Source organism: Centrocercus urophasianus, unplaced genomic scaffold, assembly GCF_019232065.1.
Source record: "Centrocercus urophasianus isolate 14NV4802_14NV808 unplaced genomic scaffold, USGS_Curo_1.0 seq_2, whole genome shotgun sequence".
Taxonomy (NCBI): domain Eukaryota; kingdom Metazoa; phylum Chordata; class Aves; order Galliformes; family Phasianidae; genus Centrocercus; species Centrocercus urophasianus.
The window spans coordinates 8,427,612-8,454,199 of NW_024884755.1; the positions used below are offsets into that span (position 1 = coordinate 8,427,612).

A 26,588-nucleotide genomic window follows, 5' to 3' on the forward strand; every position below is an offset into this window, starting at 1 on the left:
ATTCAAGTCAGCAAAAACATTGTATTTCCAGGCGGTTTTAATGGCTTGAATAAACACTGGCTGTGAAAAGAAACAATATCAGCTCTCCTTTGAACGCTGTTCCAACATATGCTCCTGCAAATGTTTGGAAGGTGGATTTTCAAGATACTTTGCTGAATATTCCTAAGATGACTGCCCTTCCACGATGTGAGAAAGAAGTTTTTTTCTTATCCCTAAAATGACTGTCTTCAATAAGTGGTGATTCACTGAACTAGCCCTGAAGCTGTCTTTGGAAGCTCAGTATTCAAAAACCATCTGTGCCAGCAAGTACCAGGAGAGGGCTTTCACTTGATGTTTAAACAAATTATACCCTCAGATATTTCAAACATACACTTTCTATTTATGTATTTTGGGATACTAGCCATAGGTCTTGATGAAAAGCCACATTATTTAATTATTATTTTTCTTAAGTATAACACATACCTCTACAGTTTCATTCCATAGACAAAAATGAAAGATTTTGAAATATGCAGATTTTGCAATAATGCTATCTCAGCAACACTCAAATACTTGATTTTTAAAACTGCTACGTGTAGGTCTTGTGATGGTTAATTATTTTCTTAAAGCCTTAACTCTTACAGTTATATGAGACTATCTATCTAAATGAAAGTAAATTTTAATGCTAACAATTAAAAGCCTTACATTTCAAGAAAAAAGCTTGCAAAAATTTAAACTGAATGGACTAAAAATTTATAAGGTAAGCAAAAACAACTCAAAATTTATTAACATTTATCTAGCAAGTGCTTCTAGCAAGGATGCTAACTAAAGAATATAAGTAGTTGCTGCTCTCCCTCTACTGCATGTTCCATTCAGTGCCCTACCTTTGCCACTGCTCTGTATGAACACAAGCACTAAAAAGATCCAGACAGCAAAGAAGTGTTGGGCAGTATTACTTCAGAAATGTTTGATATCTTACACGGCAATCACACATTAAATCGCAAAAAGCAGCAACAGTAAGAGATATTTTCCAGCTATTTTGCTAGTCACCATCAAATAAAAGTATAAAATCCTGTACATGTAATATTTTATACTCTGCAAGACAGAAAAGCTGAATTCTTCTAAATGGTGTCTCATTTCTCTTTATCCTTTCTCTAAAATTTTTGATGTAAACTGTACTGTATATGTAATAATAAATAGACTGATTAGTGATGGAACTGCTGCCTGCTACATAGGAAGCCATTTTCAGCAGATTATCTAAAATACGAGAATATAAGAAAGGTAGTAGACACAGCGAATGAAGGTGATAGCAAACTTCACAAACTAAGCAGAAAATATTCACTTTTTGTTGTTGTTAGGTTAGTTTTCTGCCAATTTATCAAATGGAAATGGGTTAGCACAGTGCACAAGAGCCAAAGCCCATGAAATAGGTAGGAATGCACTAGGACTGGGAGAGAGATCACAGATCAGCTTAGGCTACCCTGTAGTCACATTCTGAAACTAGTTACATGTTTGGTGGAAGCATTACTTGAGGAGCACCTTTCACTCCTGTTCATCCATTTTTCTTGAAAATCTTTTTCCTTCTTTTTCAGAAAGCAATTCTTTATGTGGATGTGTCAAGGTACATACGCTAATCAGTTACTGAAAACAAAACGTTTGCATTTTCCTCAGAACAGATGTGTAATAGAATTACTTTGACTCCCATGGTGTAGGCATATTTAGCAGAAACAAAAGTTGAACTACAACTGAACTATAGAATACAGTACTCAGTAAGAGTTATCCAAGGTAGTGTAACCACATCACCACAGTTCTCCATGTTGGCTAATATATTTCACTCGAGGATTTGGCATTGCTTCGTGTGCTAAAAAACATGATCCTACTTCTAGAGCATAGTAATCCTGTTGAAATTACAACACAATTTAGTGTGACTACAAACTCATCTTTGCAATTGCAGGGCCATTCCGTAAAATGTTTGGACACATTTGTCACAAAGACTAGTATTACTACAAGCTCACAATTTGGACTGTGAGCAAGACTACTGTTTTGTTTTTCCAGATTTTTCTTCATGCCTTACCCATTCTTCTATTTTCATTCGTATAATACAGAGGAGAAAGCTAGCATAAACACACACACAACATCTGTAAGGAGAGATCTACGTACTTCAGGTTTAGCTTTCCTTTTAGAATATTATTTACTGTCTGTTGAAAGACAATACTTGAAAATACAACTAAGTGATGATATCATTTTAACTGTGACTCACAGTCCTTCTAATTCAGTAGTTTGTATCTCCTTTTCCAAGTCACAGTTCACTGAAAACATCAGCATGCTGTATCTCTAGTTACTCCTACTAGCTTTTGAAAGAATCAGGTCTCTTACTATCTGTATAAACAAATACCTCTCCTCCCATGGTAAGCAGTCCAGGTGAATCAAGTTTCCGTTTCTTCCGGGGACCAATAGCTGCCAATGCAGTTAGATTGGCATCTCTCTGCCTCATTTGTGCAAGTTCTTGTTGCTGCATCTATTAGAAAGAAAAGATTAGATTTTATTCTGCTGTCATAACAAAATGAGCATTCTCCAGACTTGTGAGCAAAAGGTGAAAATCATATATGAACAATTACTAACAGTTTTAAGCTATTCCCAGAAAAACCATTTTAGCAGCTCAAGAATGCAGCATTGTAGCAGTAATAATGAAATAGAGAAATTCTCTTGACTTTACGCAGAATTTCTGCTTCACATACTTCAACTGTTTTTGAAAACCCACTCTCAGCCTTGAAAACTGTCTCACCTAGTAAGTCCTATATATCAGGTTTACAACTCCAGTTTAATATCAATATGGCGAATGTAAATTTTGATTAAAATTCTCAAAAAATACATTTTCTTCCATCTGAGATTTACTTTGAATATTATGACTAGGCTTGATACTCGTGTTCAAAAAAAAAGCTAAATAGATTACCTCTATATGAACATTAGAAGAAAGTATTACTGAAATAAAAACCACACAAACTGAATCTGCAACTGCTTTATGGGAGTGGGATTTAGGTAACAACATATTTAGCTACTTTGAGGCTAAGACAACAGTCTGCCAGTTTCATTATGTAACAGCACTGTATGCTACAGAAAGAGAAAATACTTCAGCTACCACATGATGAAGAGGTAAGACTACATACTCATTTTAACTGTATAGTTACTTTAGAGAATTAATGATAAGGGACACAGTTCCATGAACAACATTACTTTATTAAGGATTCTGATAATCCATCTTGCACAAAAATATCTAATGAGGTAAGCAGCATGTGATTTTAATTAGATAAAAGCAGTCATAATTCTTAGTAATAATGCAATTCCTTGAACAAATTCAGAGGAACTATTTGATTGCAGATCCCACTGATGTCATTCCTCCCTCAACCAAAATGCATAGAAGGCTACCTCAAGAAATCCAGTAGTGGTAATGAAGACATTGTACAATACAGGCACATTTCTTCATTAAAATCAAACTGAACGGATAGGTCTAGATAGAAGTGTCTGACTTCAGGTAAATGTGAGCTGCATATACAAGTGAGACTTAAATTTCCTGGCTGATGTTAAAAGGAAGGGAGGTTTAAATAGAAAAAGAACAGCGTATGGTATTTTTTCTCCATTCACTACTGCCTAGAAAAAGCAGGTCAGCTTCATAAATCTCTCTTACTGCATTTTTCAGCTTTATTCATTTACCAAAGCAACATTCTGATGTTCTTCAGAAAAAGCAAGTTTAGTACATTCGGAGTTTGGAAACCCATTTTCATATCTTCAATTACTATCAGAACTTCAATACAAAATTATATACAAATAAACACCTCATTAATCTACAGGATAAGAGAATTCTTTAAATACAAAAAAGAAACATGGAAAAATATCTAAATAATACTGCAAAGGTCTATGCATACTTTCCTTTGCCAACTCATATTAGGTTTTTAGCTCAAATATCTTTGGCTCTCTTCCAGATTAAATGCCAGTTAGACAGACCTGCCCGCTTACCCTTTCAAGGTAGATAGCGACAGTGGTGAGCTCTAATCATTTACAAAGGTCATGATCGGGAGCTAGCCCGTAAGCAGTCATTTAAAATTCGATTGATCCCTATTTGTAGTCAGGGAAAGAAAATGGACATTTCAGCTGTATTGTAATTATGAGGCTTCAAGGCAACTGTAAATAGATGTGCAAATCCAGATACTGGCAAATACCTTAGAGAAGAAATTATTACTATAGTATAACATATATCCAGGAAAGGTTGAAGATAAAACTGCATATAAAAAAAGATCTATCATCTTTTTGCTAATTTGCCATGCTTGCCAGCCTATAAGGGTTATCACAATTATCAGAAGTCTGATGAATATTTAAGCTAGGGCCAACTGGCTTCAAGTGATCTCAGACGAAGCTGCAAAGTGGATGGCTTCACAGAATAAGAAATTTTGCAGCAGAGAAATTTCAGTTTCCTGGGAGGCATGAACCAGAAATACAGCCTGATAGATAACTGGTACAATACAAAGGTTATTGTTATATGAGCTTCTCGTCCGAAGTCACTATTTTCAAACCACAGTAAGCTAATGCTTTGCCCATTGTACAACCTGCACTGCAATACACAGTGATTGTGTCAACATGTAACGTATGCACATAACAATTGTGAAGGATTGTTCCACTACCTGTAATTCAGTATTTATTTATTTTGTTTTTACTTTTTGCACGTGACATGAAACATGATGTTTCTTTAAACTTCACATAGTGGGACAAATCCTCCTCTCACTTCAAAAACTGCAAAGTTTCTGGTGCTATTTCACCAAGCAAATATTAAATAGATTTGTGAGTATGCAGGAGGGTTTACACTCATTTATTTCTCAGGTTGTCATGTTTTTTTATTCAGTGAGAAGAGCTGAAGATAGTTTTTGATATCAAATACTAATTTTTTGACAAATGCATTGGCTTTGCACTTGTCCAAACAAATGTACAAGATTTTCAGCTAACTGTAATTCAACAGATGACAGGAAACCTGGCTCAGCAGACAGAGCCAAAGGAGCCAGGCTCTGTTTCACTGACACTTGGTGTGAGTACTGGTAAGACCTTTCCCCTCACTTCTCTGTGCTTCTCACCTCACTTCACCCAGATAGTCAGACTATAAGCTCTCCAGACACAGATTCTTCTGTACTACATGCTTTACTTATCATCTACTGCCACTGGGGCTGGTAGACATTACCTTAATACAAATAAGGAATATCTTGTCTGGTGCAAAAACTCCAGGTAAATACAGAATACAGTTGCTAATGCTGGCTTTACAGTACATAACTTGGTATACTCCAACAGAAAATAAAAACCTTCTTACTTAAACCTAAATGAATATTGTTCAAAATGTATCAAAATCATCAAAAGCATATATATATTATCATAAGATCACAGTATCCTGAAGTTTCATTAAAAAAGAGGGGCTGAAATTGTGAAATACTTGATACTGTATTTTTCATTTTTTCACAAATTATTGTAAGTCTTAAACAACAGTCATCAAACATGTTTGTGTTTTGTTTTTAAGAAAATCTTATCTGAATGCAGATAATCGTAAGACTACAGTTAAACATAAATGAAAGAATTATGATTCTCATACTGATTACCAACAAAGGTATTAATCTTGAAGCAACTAGTGCACTGCAGTTGGCTTAAATGAACATCTTTACACACTCACAATCAACATGCTTGCAATGAAACACCTTTGCAGTTTATGAACACTTATGAGTAAGATATTCAACAAAATTTCTAAGTGATATTTAACATATTGAAGCATGCTAACCTCCACTATTTGTGCCTCTTCATTCCCACCCCCATTCCATCCTTCATACATACAAGTTACATATTTTTCCATACTCCACAACAGATTAGCTCTAGCAGCTTCCTTCCTTCTCATCGTCTGACTCTTCATCAAAAATACTATCACCAACTGCAGTCTTCACAGTTAGAAGAGAGTGAAAAAAGGTAGTGTTCTGACTTCTGCTCCAAAGGAGGGAACAGCATTTTCAGAGAAAAGCACACAACATGTCTGACTCAAGAGGAGTCTCACAGAGAACGCAAGAAAAGATACAGGCTGTTTTTAACAGAGAGAAAACTGCACATAGTTATTGTGGGTATCTTGCAAGGAGTTCAGGAATAACTGATATTTTCTGAGAGCTGTACAATTCACAAAGAACTCATATTCTGCTTTGGCATCAACAGATTATTTTAAGATGTGTCTCTTGTAGCACCCTACGCCAAATGCACAACCCAGACCAGCAACAGCCCTTTTCCCCAGTATACTCTGGGACTGCATTCTGCATGTAGTGGAACTGACAGTGCAACAAGTATCACCCCCCGCTTTTTCAGTCCGCAGAATAAGGTGAATTAAATGTAGCCATCTTCAGTGTTTTTGTGATTTTAAAGTATTCTTGAAAGCAACCATGAAACTAAAGCTGCTTAAGCTTTACACGATCAATTATATTTTTAAACTTAAAAAGCAGACTGTTATTACAATATGGTTTACTGCTTTACTCAGCCAGGTAATAATTTCTGGATATTTAAACAAATGAAGCATCTGTTTACAACTGTACATCCTGATAAAATAAATAACTTTCCTATTAACTAACATTCTTTAGTAGAAATGAATCCAACTCATTACATCAACCAACACATGATGCAGCTGCTTCATTGCTGCATTCACTTTTACTGTCATTTTCATATCACAGTTCAATATCATTCTTTAACTTGCCTTCATCCACAATTAATATGGATATATTTATCAATATTAAAATTTCTGCCCTCTGGAAAAGAACCAATGCTTCATTTGGAACTAATCAACAATTAATTTTTTTGAAAGTCAAAATATTTATTTAAAACAGAGATGAATATTCCAATATGTTATAAAAGAAAACTGCTTACAAATGAAATTTTATTCTTTGCTCCTGATCTGCTCCAAATTTATTTTTAGCACACCACTTCCTTTGTGACAGCTTTAACTTACAGAGATACCTTTGACAAGAAGTACAGCACAAGAATATCAACATTATTTCACAAAATGAAATTTTCTTCTTTGCATAACACCAACAAAAAGAACACTGCACTACTATGTTAGTAAAGAAACACTAACAGATTCAAAAATGCTGGTTTGTTTTTCATAGGCTGTTACTGGTTACATTTCAAAAAAGCAGCACCACGAGCCATACGCCACAAGACAGCCATACGCCTATCCGAAGAATCAACATTCAATCTTCAAAACCTAGATTTAATAACTTCCAAAGCACATCAAGGGCACATCCATGACGTTTGGTAAATAATTTCGCAACAGAAACCAAGCATTTATTTTAAGTTGCTTCTGCACTACAAGCCATTGAGGGAACAGTCATTGAGACAACAATAAATTAACAAATGGTGTTGGTATATGTTCAGCAAGTTTTTTCTTCTTAGATTTTTATTTCCACCAGGACAGGCAGCAGCCCATGTGAGTGGAAGAAACCGCCTGTTTCAGAAATGAGCATGGATTCTTTGTCAAGATTTCTTTAAGAACTGAAGTTCCCAACCATTACTGTAATTAGTACCGTAACAATCCACTTTTCTATGACATCAATTAAAATAAAAGCAAATTCAGAATGTTATGGCTAGAGGAATACATCATTGTATAGATTTGTTCAAGGAATTAGCTATGTTTGGAAAGGTAATAGAAAAGCAAATGGCTACTTGGTACCAACAAGCTCTCCAGTCAAGCAACTTCAGCACAGAAGAAAAAATGGCCTAGCTGTTGCTGTTCTGTATTGGACACAGATAAGTCCCTTACTTCAGTGAATACAAAAGTGAGTATCCCAGGAGAAATAAGTCTGTTAACGTCAACTGTGCAAACATTCCAGTAAGTCTCCTTTGCTTGAATCTACAGGGAAGGGAATGCCAAAAAGCAAATGAGATACTGGACTACTAATCAGAAAGACAGGAGTTCAAAATCATGAGTTAAAAGCATCTTGATGTGAAAGCAAAATGTGCTCCAAATTGAGGGCAAAAATTATGCAAATAAATTACCTTTGCTTTAGCAGAGATGTACACCAAACATGGAGCTGAGCTATAGTCATTAAGGACAGCTGCATGAGAAACTTACTTCAATATCATCAGAAATTAAGAGAATGACTGGAAATCTAATGATTCAAATCTACACATAAATACATTTTTTTAAAAAAAGGGAAGAGGAGAGAGCGGCATTATATCAGAGAAAGAAAGGTTGAGTGTTTCTCTTATTCAATATGGAAATATGGGGTGCTTTTTGACCTAGAAGAAAAATAACCTGGTGACAGAGAAGACTGAAGATAAAGGAAGAGCTTGAGGAGATTGTCAAGTACAAATGGATACTATCAATATATGATTTTGTATGGAAATAGAAGCAGAGCTGTAATATTAAGTTTCTGTAGTTACAGAACCAACTCAGCTCATAAAGAATCAGACTTTGGCTACGTACAATCCCCATTATAGTTCAGAAATAGTCTGAAAATAAGAAAAGTGGGCACAGAAGGGACTGATAGAAACTATAAATACTGACAGACTGTAAACCACAATCGAGAATGAAGACAGCCAACAATGAACACTGAACGGGGAATCAGCAATGGAAAGCACTGAATGGTGGAAATGCTTGATGAAAGGAAGATCATATAAACAATGACTTAAGAACTGATTTCTAGCCAATAGGCATCAATAGAGATCCTTCCTAATTCTGTTTGCAGTGAATGATTTAATTCTTGATAACAGGGTCATATGCTGCGAAAAGCCTGCCTTAATTGATGGTTCTGCAACATATATCTATCAGTCTCAGACAGTGATTACACCCCCTGGAAAAACATTTTTTTTGCTCAGAAGAGCCTGAAACGTGGAACCATTACACATGTCCTGATGTCCACAACAGAAGGCGCAATTAAAAAAATGAAACTCATTAAAAATGCTGGTAGTAACCCCAACGAAGTCCAAGACAATGATCAAGGAGGACTAGAAAATCAGTTAACTTCAGAGAGAGCCTTGAAAAACAGCTAATGTCTACAGAATGCTCACACTTGGCTCCCTGCTCTCCTTGCGTTACCCAAGTCTCTAAAGGTCAACAAAACTCCTTCAGCAATAGCACACTGCCTAGTAAGAAACCAGTAGTAGCTCAAGTGAAGAAGTAGCGCTGCAATAACACAGTGCACAGAAGGTTTATATGTGCAACACCAAAGCATTCACTGAACACATCATACTCATAGCTCTACAAAACTATATCTTGTTTTCTTCAGTGCAAAGCTGGATGCTACTTCTCCACAGCTGTTCTCCCACCACACAGTAAAAACTGCAGTGGTCACTTGCGATGGCTGCACATCTGTTTGAAGATGAAGGCATGAAGGCTCCAGTGTACTGAAAAGGTGCGTGTGCATGCTTTTCCTTTCTTTCAAACACACCAAGAGTCAAAAATTATTGCAGTGTTGAAAAAATCACCCTGGATAAACACTAGACAGGGAACATTTCAGACCTCAAAATGAATGTCCCTCTGAATAATGAGCATGTGAATATAGTTCTGGAGCTTTAACTAGGGTACTTTCAACCAGATGTCTTTCATACAATAGACCTATGCTGCTTATTATTTCTAATTTGATTTTGCTTTAGAAGTTCACTCAAAATTTCCATTAACATTTGGCCCCATTACTTTTGTGAAAATGCATTAAACTTCTGATATGGAAAATGTCAGGTGCATCCTGCCTTTCTTTCTCATTTTCCCCTGAAGACAAGCCTTAACTGTAATATTCTTCGGTCACATACATCACCCACAATTTTTTAAAAAAAAACTATCAGTAAAACAACAATCTTATCTCCTCATTACATGCTGTCTGAACTGTTTCATACACATTCATACCTGTATGGTCTAATTTTCTTGAAAGTCTTCTTAACACCTTTCTCATAGCTTATAAAACATGAAAAGCATGAAGAAGCCACATACAATTCTGAGCAAAGTCTTAAGTTTTTAGGGTACTTCGTTCCCAATATTACTTTTTCCTCCTAAATACTTTGAAGAAATTCTCATCCCATTAGTCTCTGATCAACAGAGATGGTCTAACAGTCTTTACAGATGTCTATGAACTTAATGTTGTATATTCTCAGTCATTTGACTTTTCAATTTTCCATATAAAATGTGCTATTAAAATTTAATTTAAAACCGTTCATTTCTACAACTCTCTAACCATTTCTTAAGCCATATTCATATCTGCAGTACCAGACTGTGTACATCTTTTTGAAAGATTCCTTCAGATTCCTCTAGAAGTGTTCTACAGCAATGTGTTTTGTGCCTTTTCACTAATGCTACTCATTACATTTTTTTACTCTTAAAAATCTTTTCTTGAAGCTTCAGCACATTTTGTCTGGTTTGGTTAAACTACTCCTCAAACAACTTATCTCTGTTAGCACCAGTTCCAGGCTCTGCAATATTTAGCTCTTATTTTAAGCCTTTTGTTAAGTCCCATAATTGTTGTTCTCAGCTTTGCTGGTGCAAACCCAGAGAAATTCAAGAAACCGTTTCTAAGGCACAAATAACACAAAACAGCATCATTAGAGATGGCAACTTTTTTGGATACCTACAACTTAACTGTAGTAAGATTCAGAAAAAGTTCTGAAAGAATTTCCCTAAGGTTTGCTATTTCGTTTTAGAGCAACCCAGCAAGACAACTACAAATATTCACAAACTATTTTTCAAAGGAAAATAAAGATATTCATGCAGGCTGGGAAGACAGAAGGAATGGTAGGAACACCACACACTGAAAAAGCTTGATAGCTTTGACAGCAAACTTGTTGAGCCGTGGTTTTGGTTAAGGAGATCTGACAGTGCTGGGTATATTGGTATAACGGGAGCTAACTCACCTAGGAGATGTGAGGAAAAATGCTTCATCTTTTTAAAATAATGTGTGGGAAGATACAAGGCTCAAATGAACCTCCCAACCAATCTTTCTAACAACTCCCCACACTTGAAGCTGGAGTGCACACATTAACTCCTAGAGGCTGAACTCCCTACTGTAAGTAGTCTACCATTAGAGTTCCATTTTTTCATGGAGAAAGCACAGTTTAGTCAGTACGTCAATGGAGCAAACTGAAGGATGAGGTACATAGGAAGATCACAGAATCACAGAATTGTAGGGGTTGGAAGGGACCTCTAGAGATCGAGTCAACCCTCCTGCCAAAGCAGGTTCCCTACACCAAGTCGCACCGGTAGGCGTCCAGGCGAGACTTGAACATCTCCAGAGAAGGAGACTCCACAACCCCCCTGGGCAGCCTGTTCCAGTGCTCCGTCACCTCACTGTAAAGAAGTTCCATTATTCCAAATTTCATACTAGTAAAAAGACAACCAGAAATTGTGGTAAGAGGCTTTAGTAACTAGATTATTTAAATAAAAAAAATAAATCACATATATATATATAAAGTAGCCCAGATTTTGATACCAGTATTCCAATACCACTCCTACGGCAAAGCCTTCTCTTGAAACTGCCAGTTTCATTTGAGGAAATGTGGAAAATGCAGCAGTCTACTAAAATCATTTGGCTGTAATAAGTGATTCTAATCAAACAGTTAGAAAGAATGTGATTGCAGTTAATTTCTATAGTGTCATAAACAGATGGAAAATGGGTAGTGCAGAGATTAGTCGTGCACTTTTAACACAACATTTTTTGCAGTCTGGATTGCAGTTCGATCAAGTCTAAGTGACAAGATGAAAACAACTTTAATTTATTCTGAAACTATACTCAACTAAAGAATACACAATATAGGAAGCATGCTACTCTTTTCAGAAGTGAGATTTGAAGCAGTACAAAGTGAGGAACAAAAGTAGCCAGACACCCACCTTCTTCTACCCCTGAAAAGTTGTAGGGGTAGTACTGGGGCTTCGCTGGCAAAACGGAAGTTCCATTGGGGATGCAAAACAAGCTCAAAATTTAAATAATCTACATCTTTCCTATTTTAGATTTAAGTACAGCAAAACTGCTACTGCTCATTTCTCCTGCAGATCAAGGGAAGAAAATACTAGTGTGGGGACAAAATATTTCAAGCAATTTTTCATACACTGACAAGTAGTAAATTAGGGAATCTTGTAAGTACAATACAGTAGTCATCTCCTTCTATTGATCACATATAATTTACATCTTACAAAGATGTGAATTCTTGCATTCTCACTCCACAAGGAAAATCTCAATGATTTATTCATTTCAAATAAAAAATAGAAGGTAGATGAGAAGAATTACTTCACAGGCTGTAGCTTTCTCAGGGCACTAGTGCTAGGCTCTTCTTTCGCACTGCCCGAAGGCCCTTTGTGTGCAAGTCCCTCTAATTAACAAGGTGAATCATGCAGCAGTTCCCTAATTAGTGAACATGACAAGCCAATGGAAACAAGCAGACAGACCTGGAGTACAGATATGGTCAACAAAAGGCATAGCAACACACCATTAAAAAAAACATATATTTCATGTAAATAAAATACAAGAAGTAAGACATCTAGCATAATGCCTAATTTTCCTTTTCATGTTTTATGCTTATACCTCATTTATTGCAGACATAAATAACGACACAATAAAGGTTTCCAACTGCAAGTCACTTCACCTCTCCAAAATCAAAGCACAGCTATCCTACATGAATAAGCATCTGCTTAGGGGGCACTATTTGTTTTCTTTCTTGTTTTTCTGCTTTAAAGAACTGCAGTTACATTAAACTCAGCGCTTTAAGAGTCCTTTAATTAATTCATTTTATTCAAAGTTATTTTTTCTTGAAAACCGATATATTAGTAGATGAAATTGAGTGCAATAGTTGTACTATTATGTACATTTTAAAATGGCTACATTCCCAATATGCAAAAATTACTAAGTTTATATAAAGATAAATAAATAATAAAAATGAATAACCAAGGCATCAGATTTGCATTAGAAAGAAAATGAGATGATTTAAAGCACAGTCCCTTGTATTCACCTTTTCAAGTAAAATGGTTTTCAGTCTTTCTCTCTTTCTTCTGCTTTTCTCAAAAATACTCTCCCCATTTCCAAAATAACACATGCAAATTTAATTTATTTTCCATTTATTTCAAATTGAATCTTTGATTTAGATCTTAATGATCTTGCAACACATTACAAGTCTAAAATGCACATCATCAACAGTAGAATAGAATTAATCACAGAAGAATTCCATGAGATTCTTTGTTCTTTATTCCTCAGCACGTTATAATAGGCAAGGGAAACTACAGACTATACCTTTATTATACCTTCATCTTCCTAACAATCTTGAAAACAAGCATTTATTCTTTTAATTGGGTAAAATTTCAATTTACAACCTAAAGTTTACATTTAAAATAAAATGCATTAAACATCTAAAAAAAAAATCTGTCTTCTGACTACAGTAGTTTTAAAAAAACAGGATTAGAATACTGGCACTTAAGTAATAACGGTTCTACGTGCCTTTAAAAAGTTCTCTTTTGGATATAAACTTGAACAATATTTAATGTTGCTCTAGCATAGAACTGATTAACTGCCTCTTGCTTCACAGCAGTTTTAAAATCAGTACAATTGACAATACTCATTATAAAGGATCCTGAACGGAAAGCTGAAATCACTACAATGTTTGCTGTGCTCTTTTTTCCCTTAGCAACCGTGAACTTCCCCAAACTTCTCTTAGATCCCATTCAACATAACCATTCTTAAGACAGTGCAGAACAGCTTTAAACATAGGCTGAGAGGTATCCTCTTTTAACATCAAGGCACAATGGATAATCTGCTAACAACTGAACTATGATCTGCCATATGCACAGAGGAAGTATCCAGCAAACAACCTGTCACAAATGCTTATTGTTTCAGTAAGCAACCCACCAAAGGACTCCGCTCTATAAAATACATCACAAACTCTGAAACAATTTATTATCAAAGGCATTGGTAATTAAATGTGAAATTATTGGAAAAAAGATTTGGTGTATTAAAAAGGTTTACAATCCTCTTTGCATCCTAAAAAAAAAAAAAAAAAAAAAAAAAAACCCAAAGGATTTCGAAATTTATGTAAAATATGCAATACCAGAATTCAAAAACAATACATTTTTGAGTTGATTTATCAAAGAGACTATATAGACAGATTCTTTTATACATAGGTAATTACAAAAATATTTTGCTTCTAAGTAATGTTTCGAATGTAGCCAGCAACAACAAATCACAGTTGTTCACAGGGGATGCTTTGATATGAGATTATATTTAATATCAGAGAGGCAAATTCTGTTTGTTTTGAATATGTCACTGATGTCAATAGATTTATTATTCCAGTGTTGTAGCAAAATGGCAAAGAAGAATTCAATTTCCAATAATTTAAATGTTAGGAACACACTTTAAAAGTGATGGAAATTCACTAAAATGCAGGCAGGATAAAAATAATAATCCTTTAGACAAAAAAGTCAGGTTATTCTACCATTTAGCACATGATCTATCACACCACCTCCACGTTTCCAAATGACATCTAGCTTGCTAAGCCAGATATTTCCTTCTCCACTGGAACACCACATTTAGAGGTTTGTGTTTCAAACTTCATTGCTAACAAGAGACAATCTCTCCATACAGACAGATGGATAGACAAGGAGATATATATATATATATATATATATATATATATATATATAATGTATTTATTATTTTTAATGCCTCAGTTATAATTACCAGAGAATATTTGTGAGACATACATTTATTTATTTACAGCTGGGCAGATCACAAAACACATCATAAACTGTAATCATTCTGGAGTAATAAATTAATGGATGATAAATTTAAGAAACATACATTTTAGATAATACTACTGTTCACAAGATATTTTGTCTATACTCAAAACATTAAAAAGAATGGGCAGAGCACAATCACATACTACTGAAACCCCACCATCTCCTACTGATCCGCTGTGTGCACACAACATACACAAAGGTTTAACTCAACAGCAAAGTATATTTTATCTCTGCACAGAGATTAAACCTTGACAAAACTGGGATTAATGTCTGTTCTCAGACAACCCTGCCAGAGAGTTTCTCATGACCTCAAATTACCCATCTCTGAGGAGTACAATCTCTAGTACAAGCCAGACATCTCCATCCTAAAATAAGATTTTACCCGAGACTAAATGAGAGTAGTTTACAGAATTGACAAGTGTCGCTTCATGCTCTTTAGAAGTCTTCCATGCAGCTCTGTATCACCTCAGATTATTAAAAAGGATAAATGGCTATAAGATGCAAACATTTGAAGGATAGCCTAGTGACATCTCATATTCCAAGAGGCAAAAAATTATGCCACATTTTTGTTTTCTTATTCACAACAGTAACCAATAGACCTCCTGAACGCTGTGCTCAAGAAGGAAAAATTAGCAACTGCTAATAACAGACCATTATTAAAAGAGAAAATGATTCTGTTGACTGCTGAAAACTTAAGACTTCCTCAAAATAGGAAGCTGAAAGTGATCTAATGAAAGAATTAAACAGCAGCATAAACTGTAGTAGTAACATATATTCAATAACTTTTTTGTTACCTGTCCTAATTAGACAGATATCCTACATGTATCTCCCATGCTGGGGACCTCTCATGCATATCCAGAGCTGATAGCTGTCAACTAGAGGCACAAAGTGCTGGGCTGCATCAAGAATAAGGTCTCCTGGAGAAAACAGACACCTGACTTTTCCAGAATTTAAACACAGTCCTAAAAATAGCTCTTTACTGATGTAAAACTATACATCAGTAGGGCTAACAGGACACTTATTCCACCTCATCATTTACTTTTAAACTAACAAGTAGAAGAGTAAGCAACTGCATATCAAAGATCAAATTAGTTTCAGGGGGAGGAACAAACATCCTAGAAGTTTCTCCAAGTGTTTCGGTTTTTGTTTTTTAAAGATCAAGAAAAAAAAACTACAACTAAAAATAATATTCAAAAAGAAATAGTCAGAATTATATGTATGTCAGAAAAATATTCTCAATCTGTTATTATTTTCCTTGCAACGTGAACGTTCTCTCTCTCAAGTAATAGACCAGATTCAGTCTAATCCCCCATTTTTTGTTTTTGATGACTTCCCTAAAGCCTATTTGCCTTGCCTGACATGTTTACCAGATGTGAACACTTCTTCCAGGGTAGTTTTATTATCATTATTATTAACTTTTTAAGGAAATAAACAGATTTTCATTCACTTTGACATGTGAATACTACATTTAGACATACATGGTGAAAATCCCCACAAAATTTAAGACTCTTACATCAAGAAAGATTAAGAGAGCTCTTCAAAAATCTAAATGTTTTGATTTCAAGAACCCAAATGTTCGTTGTGAATATAAAGAGATTTATACCTGTTATAAAGGGAAGGAATGCAGAAGTGTAAGGAAACATACTCTGTATTTCCAATTCCTGATGCAGATTTTCACATGGCTATGCAGAGATACTGAACCTATGAGCCGCAGTTGCATTGGACTGCTTTTCAACTTGTTTCACTTAAATCCTACAAAATGCTAAGATACCAGTGAAACTCTGGCATTTCAGTGTACAGAAACTCACGAGCACAAACTTATAACGTACTTTCACATTCCACAAAAAACTGATTCAGAACTTCCTCATCATTTCCATAAAAACGTAGATGTTAATCACAAACTCACCAACAAAAACACAATGAGGCCTTTTAAATGTTGACATTTCAGAGAGAATCATATCTTCCCTTGGTAAACACACACTTGAGGGAAAAAAACCATACTGCTTTCATCACGAATGGCAATAACACTTTTTAGTTTTTAATTTTTAAATATACTACTATCAGAGAGAGAAATAAGTTGCAGGAATATGTCGAGCAGTATCTTTTTATTCAGCTATGATGATGCAACTATTTGCAGACTCTTCCACAGGCTAACAAGGGCGTTCTGATAAAAGACTGAATTAAAATCAGGCAATAGATGTTAACACAGCTTTCATGTCCTCTCTCTATTACTGATCAGCCTGATCTGACTTGCAACCTAGGAGAAAAGTGTGTATATGTATATATACACACACTCCAGCCATGGACAGAAACGTTCAGTATTTACTAAGCCAAAACTGACATGTTTCACGCTAGGTTAACTGTATCGAAAATTCAGTAGTAAAAAATTCAATCACAACAAACCTCCTGACAGTGACAACAAAACTGATGTTCACATTGCTCCATAATTTATACATATATGTACATAACCATAAATTGTCACATCCTAGCACGCACGCTCTGAAAGGAGATGCTGACAAATAAGAAAATTATAGCACAACTTTACAAAGCAGACTTACAGAACCAGATTACTGCTTGTATAAGAGGCCTGTGAAAATTAGCCTTGCTTATCTTATAAATTACTTAGAGATGCACAAAAGTATCACATACTTCACGATTCTCAAAAATGTACAGGCAAGGAAGGCTAAGGTTATCCTTTTAAAAATGTTATCACTACAGTTCCAAATTTAACTTTGCTTGTATAAACTCTTTCATTTCCCACTAATAGGCTAGAAACATCATACATTTTATGAAATGCAGTAAATTCCACCAAGCATACGCACTTCAAACAAAGGCCTTCCATTGTAAAGTGAGAGAAGATGCAAATGCTCTTCCTGACTACAACAGGGAGTAGATGTGGGTCTCGCACAAAAAAAAGCAATGGAAGATTTGTCAGCAGGAGGTATGCAGCTGATTGCTGATGGCCAGCTGCCTGCTGCCGGTGCAATGTGCAGTACCCAGACTGAGTGGGCAGAGGAACAGAAGATTTAGTAGGTGCGTCTCCACCGCCGCGGGTCAAGCCATGTGACTGGAGCGCCCCGAGGAACTGGGGGCAGATGAAAGCTGGCAGCTGTGTGCTGCCTCAGGCCTTCGGAGGCTGCCAAACAGGGCTTACAAACATGTTTAGCTCAGCGGCAGAATTAAAGCCCTCATTCGGGCTTATTTTGGAGCAAGAAACCAACGCGCATACAGAGAATGGGGGAAAACTTGCCCTGCAGGCTGGAGCCTAAGTACACCTTGACCTCTCCTCCCTGCAAGCTGCAGTATTGCAGAGCAGACTTGATGAAGGGACCAAAATAGCTCATAATTTGTATTGTCTTCCCAGTAACCTCTCCAGGTTCTGACAACCAGACATAGCTGCAATTGCTGCCCTCTACTTATTAAATAGGCAACTGTATTTTAAAAGCTAAAGCACTATTTTTTTTCCACATCAGCAGGGGAGTAAATCTGTTGCAGTTTAGATAAAACAGTTTGGCGATTTTTTCATATTCACATCTTGCTTGAAATGAATTCTTTTTTCTCTTTTTTTAAGTTGTGACAGAGTCACAAATTAAGCACTCTTGTTTCACCCTGAAGATAACCCATTTTAGACAAAATACCACTGGAAAAAGAACTGGAAATTCAGTCTTCATGTCTTCCTCTAGGAAATCGATCTGATATATATCTACATACATATATATTCAAATACAAGAAAGAATGTAAAAGTGTTTTGGAGGAGGAAGTGTTGCTGAATGCATTCCTCCCTGCCTCTCACAGAACCTCTGGGTGCCATCGCTAATACAAAGCAGAGGCAAAGCCAAACCACCCTTACGGCAAACCTCGCACAACAAAGGTGGAAGAAAACTGTTGCCTTTGCTGTTCTCTGAGCTCTGCAGTCTGCGCACCCAGAAGCAGTTACAAACACAGGGGTTGCCACCCCTTTAGCTACCACTCCCTTGTTTAGCGCAGCCACAAAACGCAAAAGCATTAATTTTTCCTCCAGACACAGAAAGAAAATTGCAAGGGATCTGAAGAGTTGAAAATTCCACTGTTTCTTTCCTGCAAAGGAAAAATCAGACACTACCTCCAGAAAACTCATTTTACAGGAGAAAGTTTCTACTGAATTATTTTGGTGAGATTCTAAAAAACTTCTTCCAGCATCGGAGAGTCCTTGCAGTAAGCTCATCCCATGATAAGCCCAGATTCTGTATACTTCTATTTAAGTAGTCCTGTTACTTCATAATGACAGACTGCTTGTTCCAACAATCTATGAAACAGAGCTCCATTGCTCTGTATACCCGTCTCCTTTTCAGCTTTTCAAAAAAGTAAAACACAACAGGTAAAGCACTATTTGTAATGGCTGTTGCATTGTTTTGAAATATCCTAATATAAACAAAGTATGTTTCAGAACAAAGTTAAACTTCAATTTGGGAATGAGTCCCAAATCTTCCTCATTAGTTTTGTTGGAAAATCAGGTACACATGTAACATTTTGTTGGGAAACGTAATAAGTAAGAATCTAGAAAAGGAAAGCTAACATTTACAAACATAGGCGACTTATTTGTTCTGTGCTCCCAAATTCTAAGAGAACCACGTGGGAACCTTTCAGTAAGAAAAATACTGTAACTCATTTGCCTACATAGCTGCTAATGCCTCAACTAGCAGATTGCATCAGAGCAGATATATTTGTCATGCAAAATCTAAGGATACCACAGTGCTGCTGTGTTAAATTGAAGACTGCCACCTTTCAAACACCTCTTCTAGAACCACTTCTACCACAACACTACACTCCAGATAAGTAATGAATAATGCTCGACTAGACAGTTTTCCTTCTCATTGCTATCTCCTCTTCTGATTACCTGTTGCATTTTTGTTTTTTGTTTTTTTTGGGGTTTTTTTTTGCATCAGTCCCCATTCACCACGTCTTTCAGCACTGCTCATAAGCACTCAGTACAAAGACTCAGGTCTGACAGGGGTCCTCATGAAGTAGCAAAACACATCAGTAGATACTGATGATGATCCTTCTTGTGCAACACGTTCTAATTTGTATGCAACTCCAGCAACGGTGCCTAACGAAGTTCTAAGATTTTCTAGATAATAATTAGTGAATTAGCGTTCTTAGCTTATTATAGAAGGTATCAAATATAGAGTTAGGCTATTAAGACAGACCATAAATTTAGCATGTACAATAAGTAAAAGAGAATTTCATTGCATAATGCTAGTTACAAGCAGTCGCACAACAGAGCTTTTCCTTCATTTTTTTTCCTCTGTAAAAAGCAAACGAGAACCAGGTACTGCGTGCACTAAAATCGTGCATCACTAAAGAACTGCAACAAAGTGATTTTGAGCAAGGAAATTACTATATTGGACAGGATTGGCTTTAATTTAGATTTGTGCTGGAATAATGAGGTAGTCTTGGGTCAGAGCTAGGTCAGAAAAAAGGACAACAAAAATATCTAGTCCTTGACTCAACTCTAATTAATATAAATTTTACCTAAGCAAGAATAAAACAATTTTACTTAGTTGGAAAGTATTATGGCCATTCCCTTGATTTCCTGGCTTTATTTTTCCTTTGCCAATTACTCAGTTTTCTGACTCTGTATAGCACAGGTAGCACCACACTTCACCTTCAGCCTAACACCTGCCATCACTTCTTCTCCAAGCTCAGGGAAACAGGCTGGAAGTATCATGGTCTTCAATTTTACAAAAAGAATTGTGCTGAACAGTAAGACTACAACTGCATGAAGCTCTGAAGTACTTCAAATTCATGGTGGGGTAATACCTTATCCTCAGAAACACAGCTAAACTTTGTCAATACTCACTATCTTTAAACTAATAAACTATAAATTGATTATAGACAAATCATGTCTTCATCAGCTGTTCCTCTCCTGTTCTTCCTAGAAGCTCATATCAACTCCAGTTATCAGAATTTGTGACCATTCTCATAATATCTGTTCATCAGAAGTAATCTCTGCTCACGAGTAAAAAATATTTTTCACATAAAAGCAGTAAGTTGAATAACAGCAGGATTTTCCTGAAAGTATTTTAATTGATGACAGACAGGATTGCTTCTTTTTGAGATGCAAGTTCAGCATCAATATTTGAAGTCACTAAAACAACTTTATAACTTCAGGAATATTGCAGTATTTCAGTTGCAGTAATTCATTACTTCATTACTATCACATTCTTCATTACTCCTTTGCATCTTATGATCCTCGGGTGGATTACATAGCTAAATGGAAACTTAATTCAAACTTACTTCAGTTAAAATGCTCAATTTCTCAACAAAGGTTTTATAAGAAATCATTTAAGAGAAGATTGTTGCTTTTGAATACTTTTATGTCAGGCATGGTGCAACAGAAAACTTGAGACACCTCATCACAAAAGACACTGCATTACTTGTAAAATCTTTAAGAATTTTGTTTTTGCTAAGGTGAAAAAAAAAAAAACAAAACAAAATCCTTTTCATTTGCTTCTCGTTTCAGTAATGCCTTTTCAAAGCATGAATGACTGCAATAAACTATTTTATTTTTTTTTTTTTACAAGAAACCACACCTATAGAGTTGCTACAGAGGTATTGATGTGGTGACAAGAAATTATTCAAAGTAAAATTGATTTTGTAATATAAGTATTCCATACATAACACTAGAGTTTCAGTACTTTCTCTAATAAAAGTTGTTCTATGATTTTAAATTTCCACAAAATACATCACGTGATCTCCACAATACATACACAGGTGGAATGAGCACCACAATGACGCGGAGAGTATGGGAAAAGCCTGCCTTTGGTCTGCTTACGCAAGAGCTGGGTACTCCCAAAGCTCCTTACCAGTGTAACAGTCACAGCAGCAACCACTTAAATATCACTGTTAAAAGACTATTAAACTTTAGAAAAATGGGATACCTGCATGGGTAAAAAGGTAAGTGGACAGCCTTCTGTCTCCCTGTGAAATTAGTAAGGCTTCCATTATGAATATCAACAGGCTTCTGATTTCACTTGCATGGTTAACAAGTACATCTGAGAACAGATTCATCTGAGTGTTATCTAAGCTGATCTAGGTCCTGGATACATGCCCAGACATTTATGGTGTCTGGTTTAAGTTTTTATTATTATGCAATATTCTTGGTTGGTGATGACACAAAGATTTTAACCAAGTTAATCTTTCGGGATCAACGCACTCAGCTACTTCACTTTTAAATTAAAAGATTTTTGGCCAACAGATACTGAATATGTAGAAAAATATTCATGACAGATAGGATATTTAGGATCTTACCTCCTCTGTCTTTCTTTCAAGTCATTCACATGATTAACTGCTAGGTGTTGACTCAATTATTTCTAATCTGGATCAATCAGTTATATGGCCTGTTTTATGTCCTATTTAATGAACCTTCTGAATGGAAATTAGGGACATTTTCTTTAACTTATATTTGTGACTTTCTATTCTTCCAGTCAGCTTAGCATATTTTTTAAAACTTAATTTTAAAAGATTCAGTCATGGAATATGAAGTAGATAGATGATTCTATTTCTTACATTAAGTTACACTACAAGTTAAATATTTCAGAATTTGTTACAAACAATGTAAATAGCTTCTTGAAAGAGTCTGGATGGAAAATGTGTTTTACAAGTTTGTTAAGTCTACCATTAAAAATCATGTAATGTGCACCGGCAAAACCATAGAAAGCTGGACTAATTTAAAAGTGTGAAAGAATGCAGGTGCATTTTCCTTCTGCTTTCACTCAAATCCATTTAAAACAGGCTAATGCTAAAGGAAAATAAGTCAATCAAACTGAAATAAGAGTGGGTTGCACTGACTTAACTATAACAGTGCTAATCTGTGTGTGAGTGAAACCTGACTATTTACGTAAGTAACTGGCTGTTACGTCTGGTTTCTGTAATAAGACCTGGCTCTGCAAGTAATGCCTCCTAATTAACTTCTTTTGTACAAGTTTTAGTTTCAATTTTTTAGTATTTAAATATTTTATGTAAAAATCGCTAAAACAGCTGAAGAGCCATAGAACTCTAATTACTAAAAACAGATACATGCCTAAATTTCTTATGGTTTCAAGTATGTAGAATAAAATTAAACTTCAGAGAGAGGCAAGGTGCCAGCAAATTACACACTTTCATTAGAAGGGTGGGAAAAAAGGCAGGACTAATGTACAATAGAAGAGAGTGCAGCACTCAAAAATCCTGCTGTTCGCTCTGCATTTACTCAAAACGTCTCAGCATTTCCAGGAACACTACTCTAAAATCATAAAGCCTAAACATTTCTAATAAGATTATCACCAAACCACAAGACTTGCTATGTCTTTAATAATACCAGTATTGCAATTACTTATAATGCATTTCATACACATGCTTTTATTCACATGTCAGCACTCTGTCACTCCCTCTAGTGGGTAAGAAATGCAGCTTAAATGGAAATACCAGATTTTCATACAGGGGAGAGGTATTCCAGCAGCTACACCAAAAGCAAGAGCACTGGCTAGAACACAAATCTTCCATCACAGCTATAAAGAGAGCCAATAATTCATTCTATTAGAAAATGTATTTTCTAGCCCTGTTGTTTACTTTGCTGTCTCAGGTTTCCAGTTATGAAGAACTGCAATGAATGGAAATACTGTCACAGCAAGAAATGCACTTATTTCTAGCTTACTTTCATTCCAAGCAGTGTGGTAGTTTAGTCCTCAGCTCAAATGCAAGCCTTGCCAGCCAACAATTATTTTCCACATATTTTCAGAAGCAATTTCCTTTGCATATACAGGCTGCTTACTAAGCTCAAATAGTATCAAATCCTGTATCTTCTCCTACCAAATAATTTAATCTCTGTTTCATTTGAAAGCTTGACAATTCCAACACTGAATGGCTTTAAAGTTTACAAGATTTATAATTACATAAATGGAAGGAGATAAATGAAAGTTAACTTGATTTTTTTTTTCTGCTACATGTATAAAAAAATCTGTATATGTAACGGGAACTATAGAATTCTGCCAAAAGGGAAACTAAACTGGAAGAACAGGTCAATAGAAAAAAAAGTGTTATATGCATTCTTCTGCATGTATTACCCTCTAATGTATTATTATTACCTTCTAATGCATATATCCAAATAACTTAACTAGAGAAAAAAAGCATCAGCTTGCTCAATATGATGCTAATTTCTTTTTGATAGGAACAACTTTCCATTCGTAGATATATTTTAGTCTTTTTAATTGATTTAAGTCACAAACTGATCTTAAGGTGTAAGATGTCTCAAGCAAAGGACTGTCATGCTCATTTACAGCATATTAAGGTATACTAAGAATAACATATCAAAACTTGAAATTATTTTATATTTGTTAGATTACTGTAATTTAGAACAATGAGTAAATGGTACACTGAACAACACTGTAATTGCCAGTCCTTCTCTGCACATTACTTGAAAGACTGTTGCCAGAACAGAACTGTTAAGTAACAAATTTCTAAGAAAGTGACATTTTAAAAAGACAAAGGCATATATTCTGCACCAAAATCTAATGCTGCTGTCATCAACAACCCAACAAAAGCTAGAGCTACCTAAAATGGAAATGAAAGTGTAATGTATGGAAATGTTCTCTTATAAAATCTCCTTAGGCTTCACATGTATTAATGTATTAGTTTGCAAACATTAAGATCAAAGGCAAAGCAACAAATACATCCTAAAAAGTTTTTTAGTCAGATTTTTATTAACGATATACAAGTAGCAAGGCATAAAAAATTAATATGTTCAAGCCTTGAAATGTCAAGTGTAATGATCTCTAGCTCTGCTTACCTCCTTTGCTTTTTGTTTCAGTCTAGCTTGCTCTGGGTCCTCTTGCCTTGAGCGACTCTACATGTTAAAAAAAAAATGGGGAAAAAAGGTTAACAGATGGTTTAAGAACCCCTCATCTGTGGAAGTTAAAAGACAGCAAAGAAAGAGGGACAAGATACAAGGTGTCAAATATGCGATACTTAAATTCACAGAGGTGCAATTTCAAACGCACAGGTCTCACCAAAAAGACTTAAATATTCAGTTGTAAGCAGAATCTACTTGGCATTTAAATTTAAAAACAAACAGAACCAACACCTCTATGTATCTTTCAATTCCAAAGTTTCCATACAGATTTAAATTACTTAATACTAACAAATTAAAGCGTCTGAGAGCAGAACTGACACCTTTTCCCAATATCTATCTTTTTAATTTAATTGTCAGTGAGTGAGGGAGTTATTTTAAAATTATTTACTGTTTGCAACTTTTTTTTTTTTCAGCTGTTGGTAGAGAACGTGCTGGAAACAGTTTTAATGCTATTCTTCCAAACAACAAACCTTCTGAAATAAAGACAATACAATTTGTATGAAATTACAGAGGTAGATACACATGCATGATTATACTTCTTTAATTGTACTTTTTGTCAGTATTTAGAAGTTCCACAAAAAAAACTGTTGTCCCTGGTACTTGAAAGATTTTATTGTTTTATTTCATATTTAAATTGATGCTGTTTACATAACTCCTAAAAGAACACTTTCTTTACTCTCTCCTTTCTCTGCCTCTCAAGGTTGAAGACAGACCTGAAACTTGAGAAGAGTATTAAACTGTAAACCTACACATGCTCTTTTTTTTTTTCCTTTTGTTTGAGTTTTTCGTAATATGTTCACAAGTGACAAATACATGAACCAAACAGTTGAAGATACGTTTTAAGGGTAGGCAAGATGTGATACTGTGGACATACCTGGAGAGTCTCATCATCATTTCGGAGTGAGAATAACAATGACTGATTTCTCTACCCTTCTCTTGTGCTTTTATTTATTTCTATTTGAGACTTTTTTTCTGCTAATATGGCACACACAACACAAATGGTAAAGAAAACTCAAACTAAACAGTTGGGAGATTTTTAAAAAATGTGCACTGTGCAAGAGACAAGTGTTAGCTGCATTTTCCAGTGCTACCTACCAATGATTTGTGCCTGTTACATATAAGGTAGTTTGACAGGATAGTGTCTGTAGTAAAGCAATGAGATATCAAAAACTGTAGAGAGCTGATTACTGAATTAGACTCTCATGTTATAGCTATGCCAACAAAGAAAGAAACAACTTTATGTAGACAGGTTCCTTTGAAGTGCTGTGGTCAGACAAAAAGAAAAATGCAGAAATGCAGACAACCTGATCTAGTTACTGTTTAAAGAACAAAAAGACACATTCATTAAATACATGGATATGCCAGAGAGCTGGGACTCTACTAAGTAGACCAATTACTTGGAACTTGACTATGTTTATACCTATTCAGGGTGGGGGGAGATCGATGAGTTCCTTCTCTAGGAGACGGACTCCAGTATTTAAGATCTAGGCTGAATTAGGGCCTTGCTCTGATGACAGTTCAATCACTGTGTGCCTCAGTTTCTCCAGTGTCGTGTTTGGGAAATCAGCTTTTGTTCTTTCATGACTTTTTGATGATAAATTTATAGAAGTACAATGAACTTCTGTTGCTTTCTGAATCTCATAGAGAAAGGAGTACAGAAATACAAAGTGTATTCATACCACTACATGAAGCTGAATCATTTGCCAAATGCAAAGCACAAGTTAAAAGCATTTCAGCTGAAGGAGAAAGCATGGAGTCCTCAGAGAATCAAGCTGAGACTTCTAATACTGTTACCAAGTTTCTATAAGAAAGTGACAGAATCCTGGAAAACATACCAGATCTGTGTTACATTCAGGGACACGGGGAGAAAAAAATCAAAGCAACAGATACAAAGTAACATCTACATTTCCTGTCCCCATCAGCGAAGGAAAAACTCAGAAAACTGCAAGTTTTCTCAAAAAAGTGGTTTGTTTTTTGTTG

At 35.5% G+C, this 26,588-nt stretch overlaps 1 protein-coding gene across 1 annotated transcript in view; it reads right to left on the reverse strand.

Annotated features, from left to right (window-relative positions):
• The window catches only part of LOC122161955 (transcription initiation factor TFIID subunit 4-like), a 132,967-nt gene that overhangs the window by 41,917 nt on the left and 64,462 nt on the right, over window positions 1–26,588 (reverse strand). The window contains exons 14-15 of the mRNA XM_042821760.1: window positions 24,546–24,602; window positions 2,372–2,494 (exon numbers count right to left, since the gene is read on the reverse strand). Coding sequence (XP_042677694.1) covers window positions 2,372–2,494; window positions 24,546–24,602 — 180 coding nt within the window. The remainder of the gene's footprint in view (window positions 1–2,371; window positions 2,495–24,545; window positions 24,603–26,588) is intronic.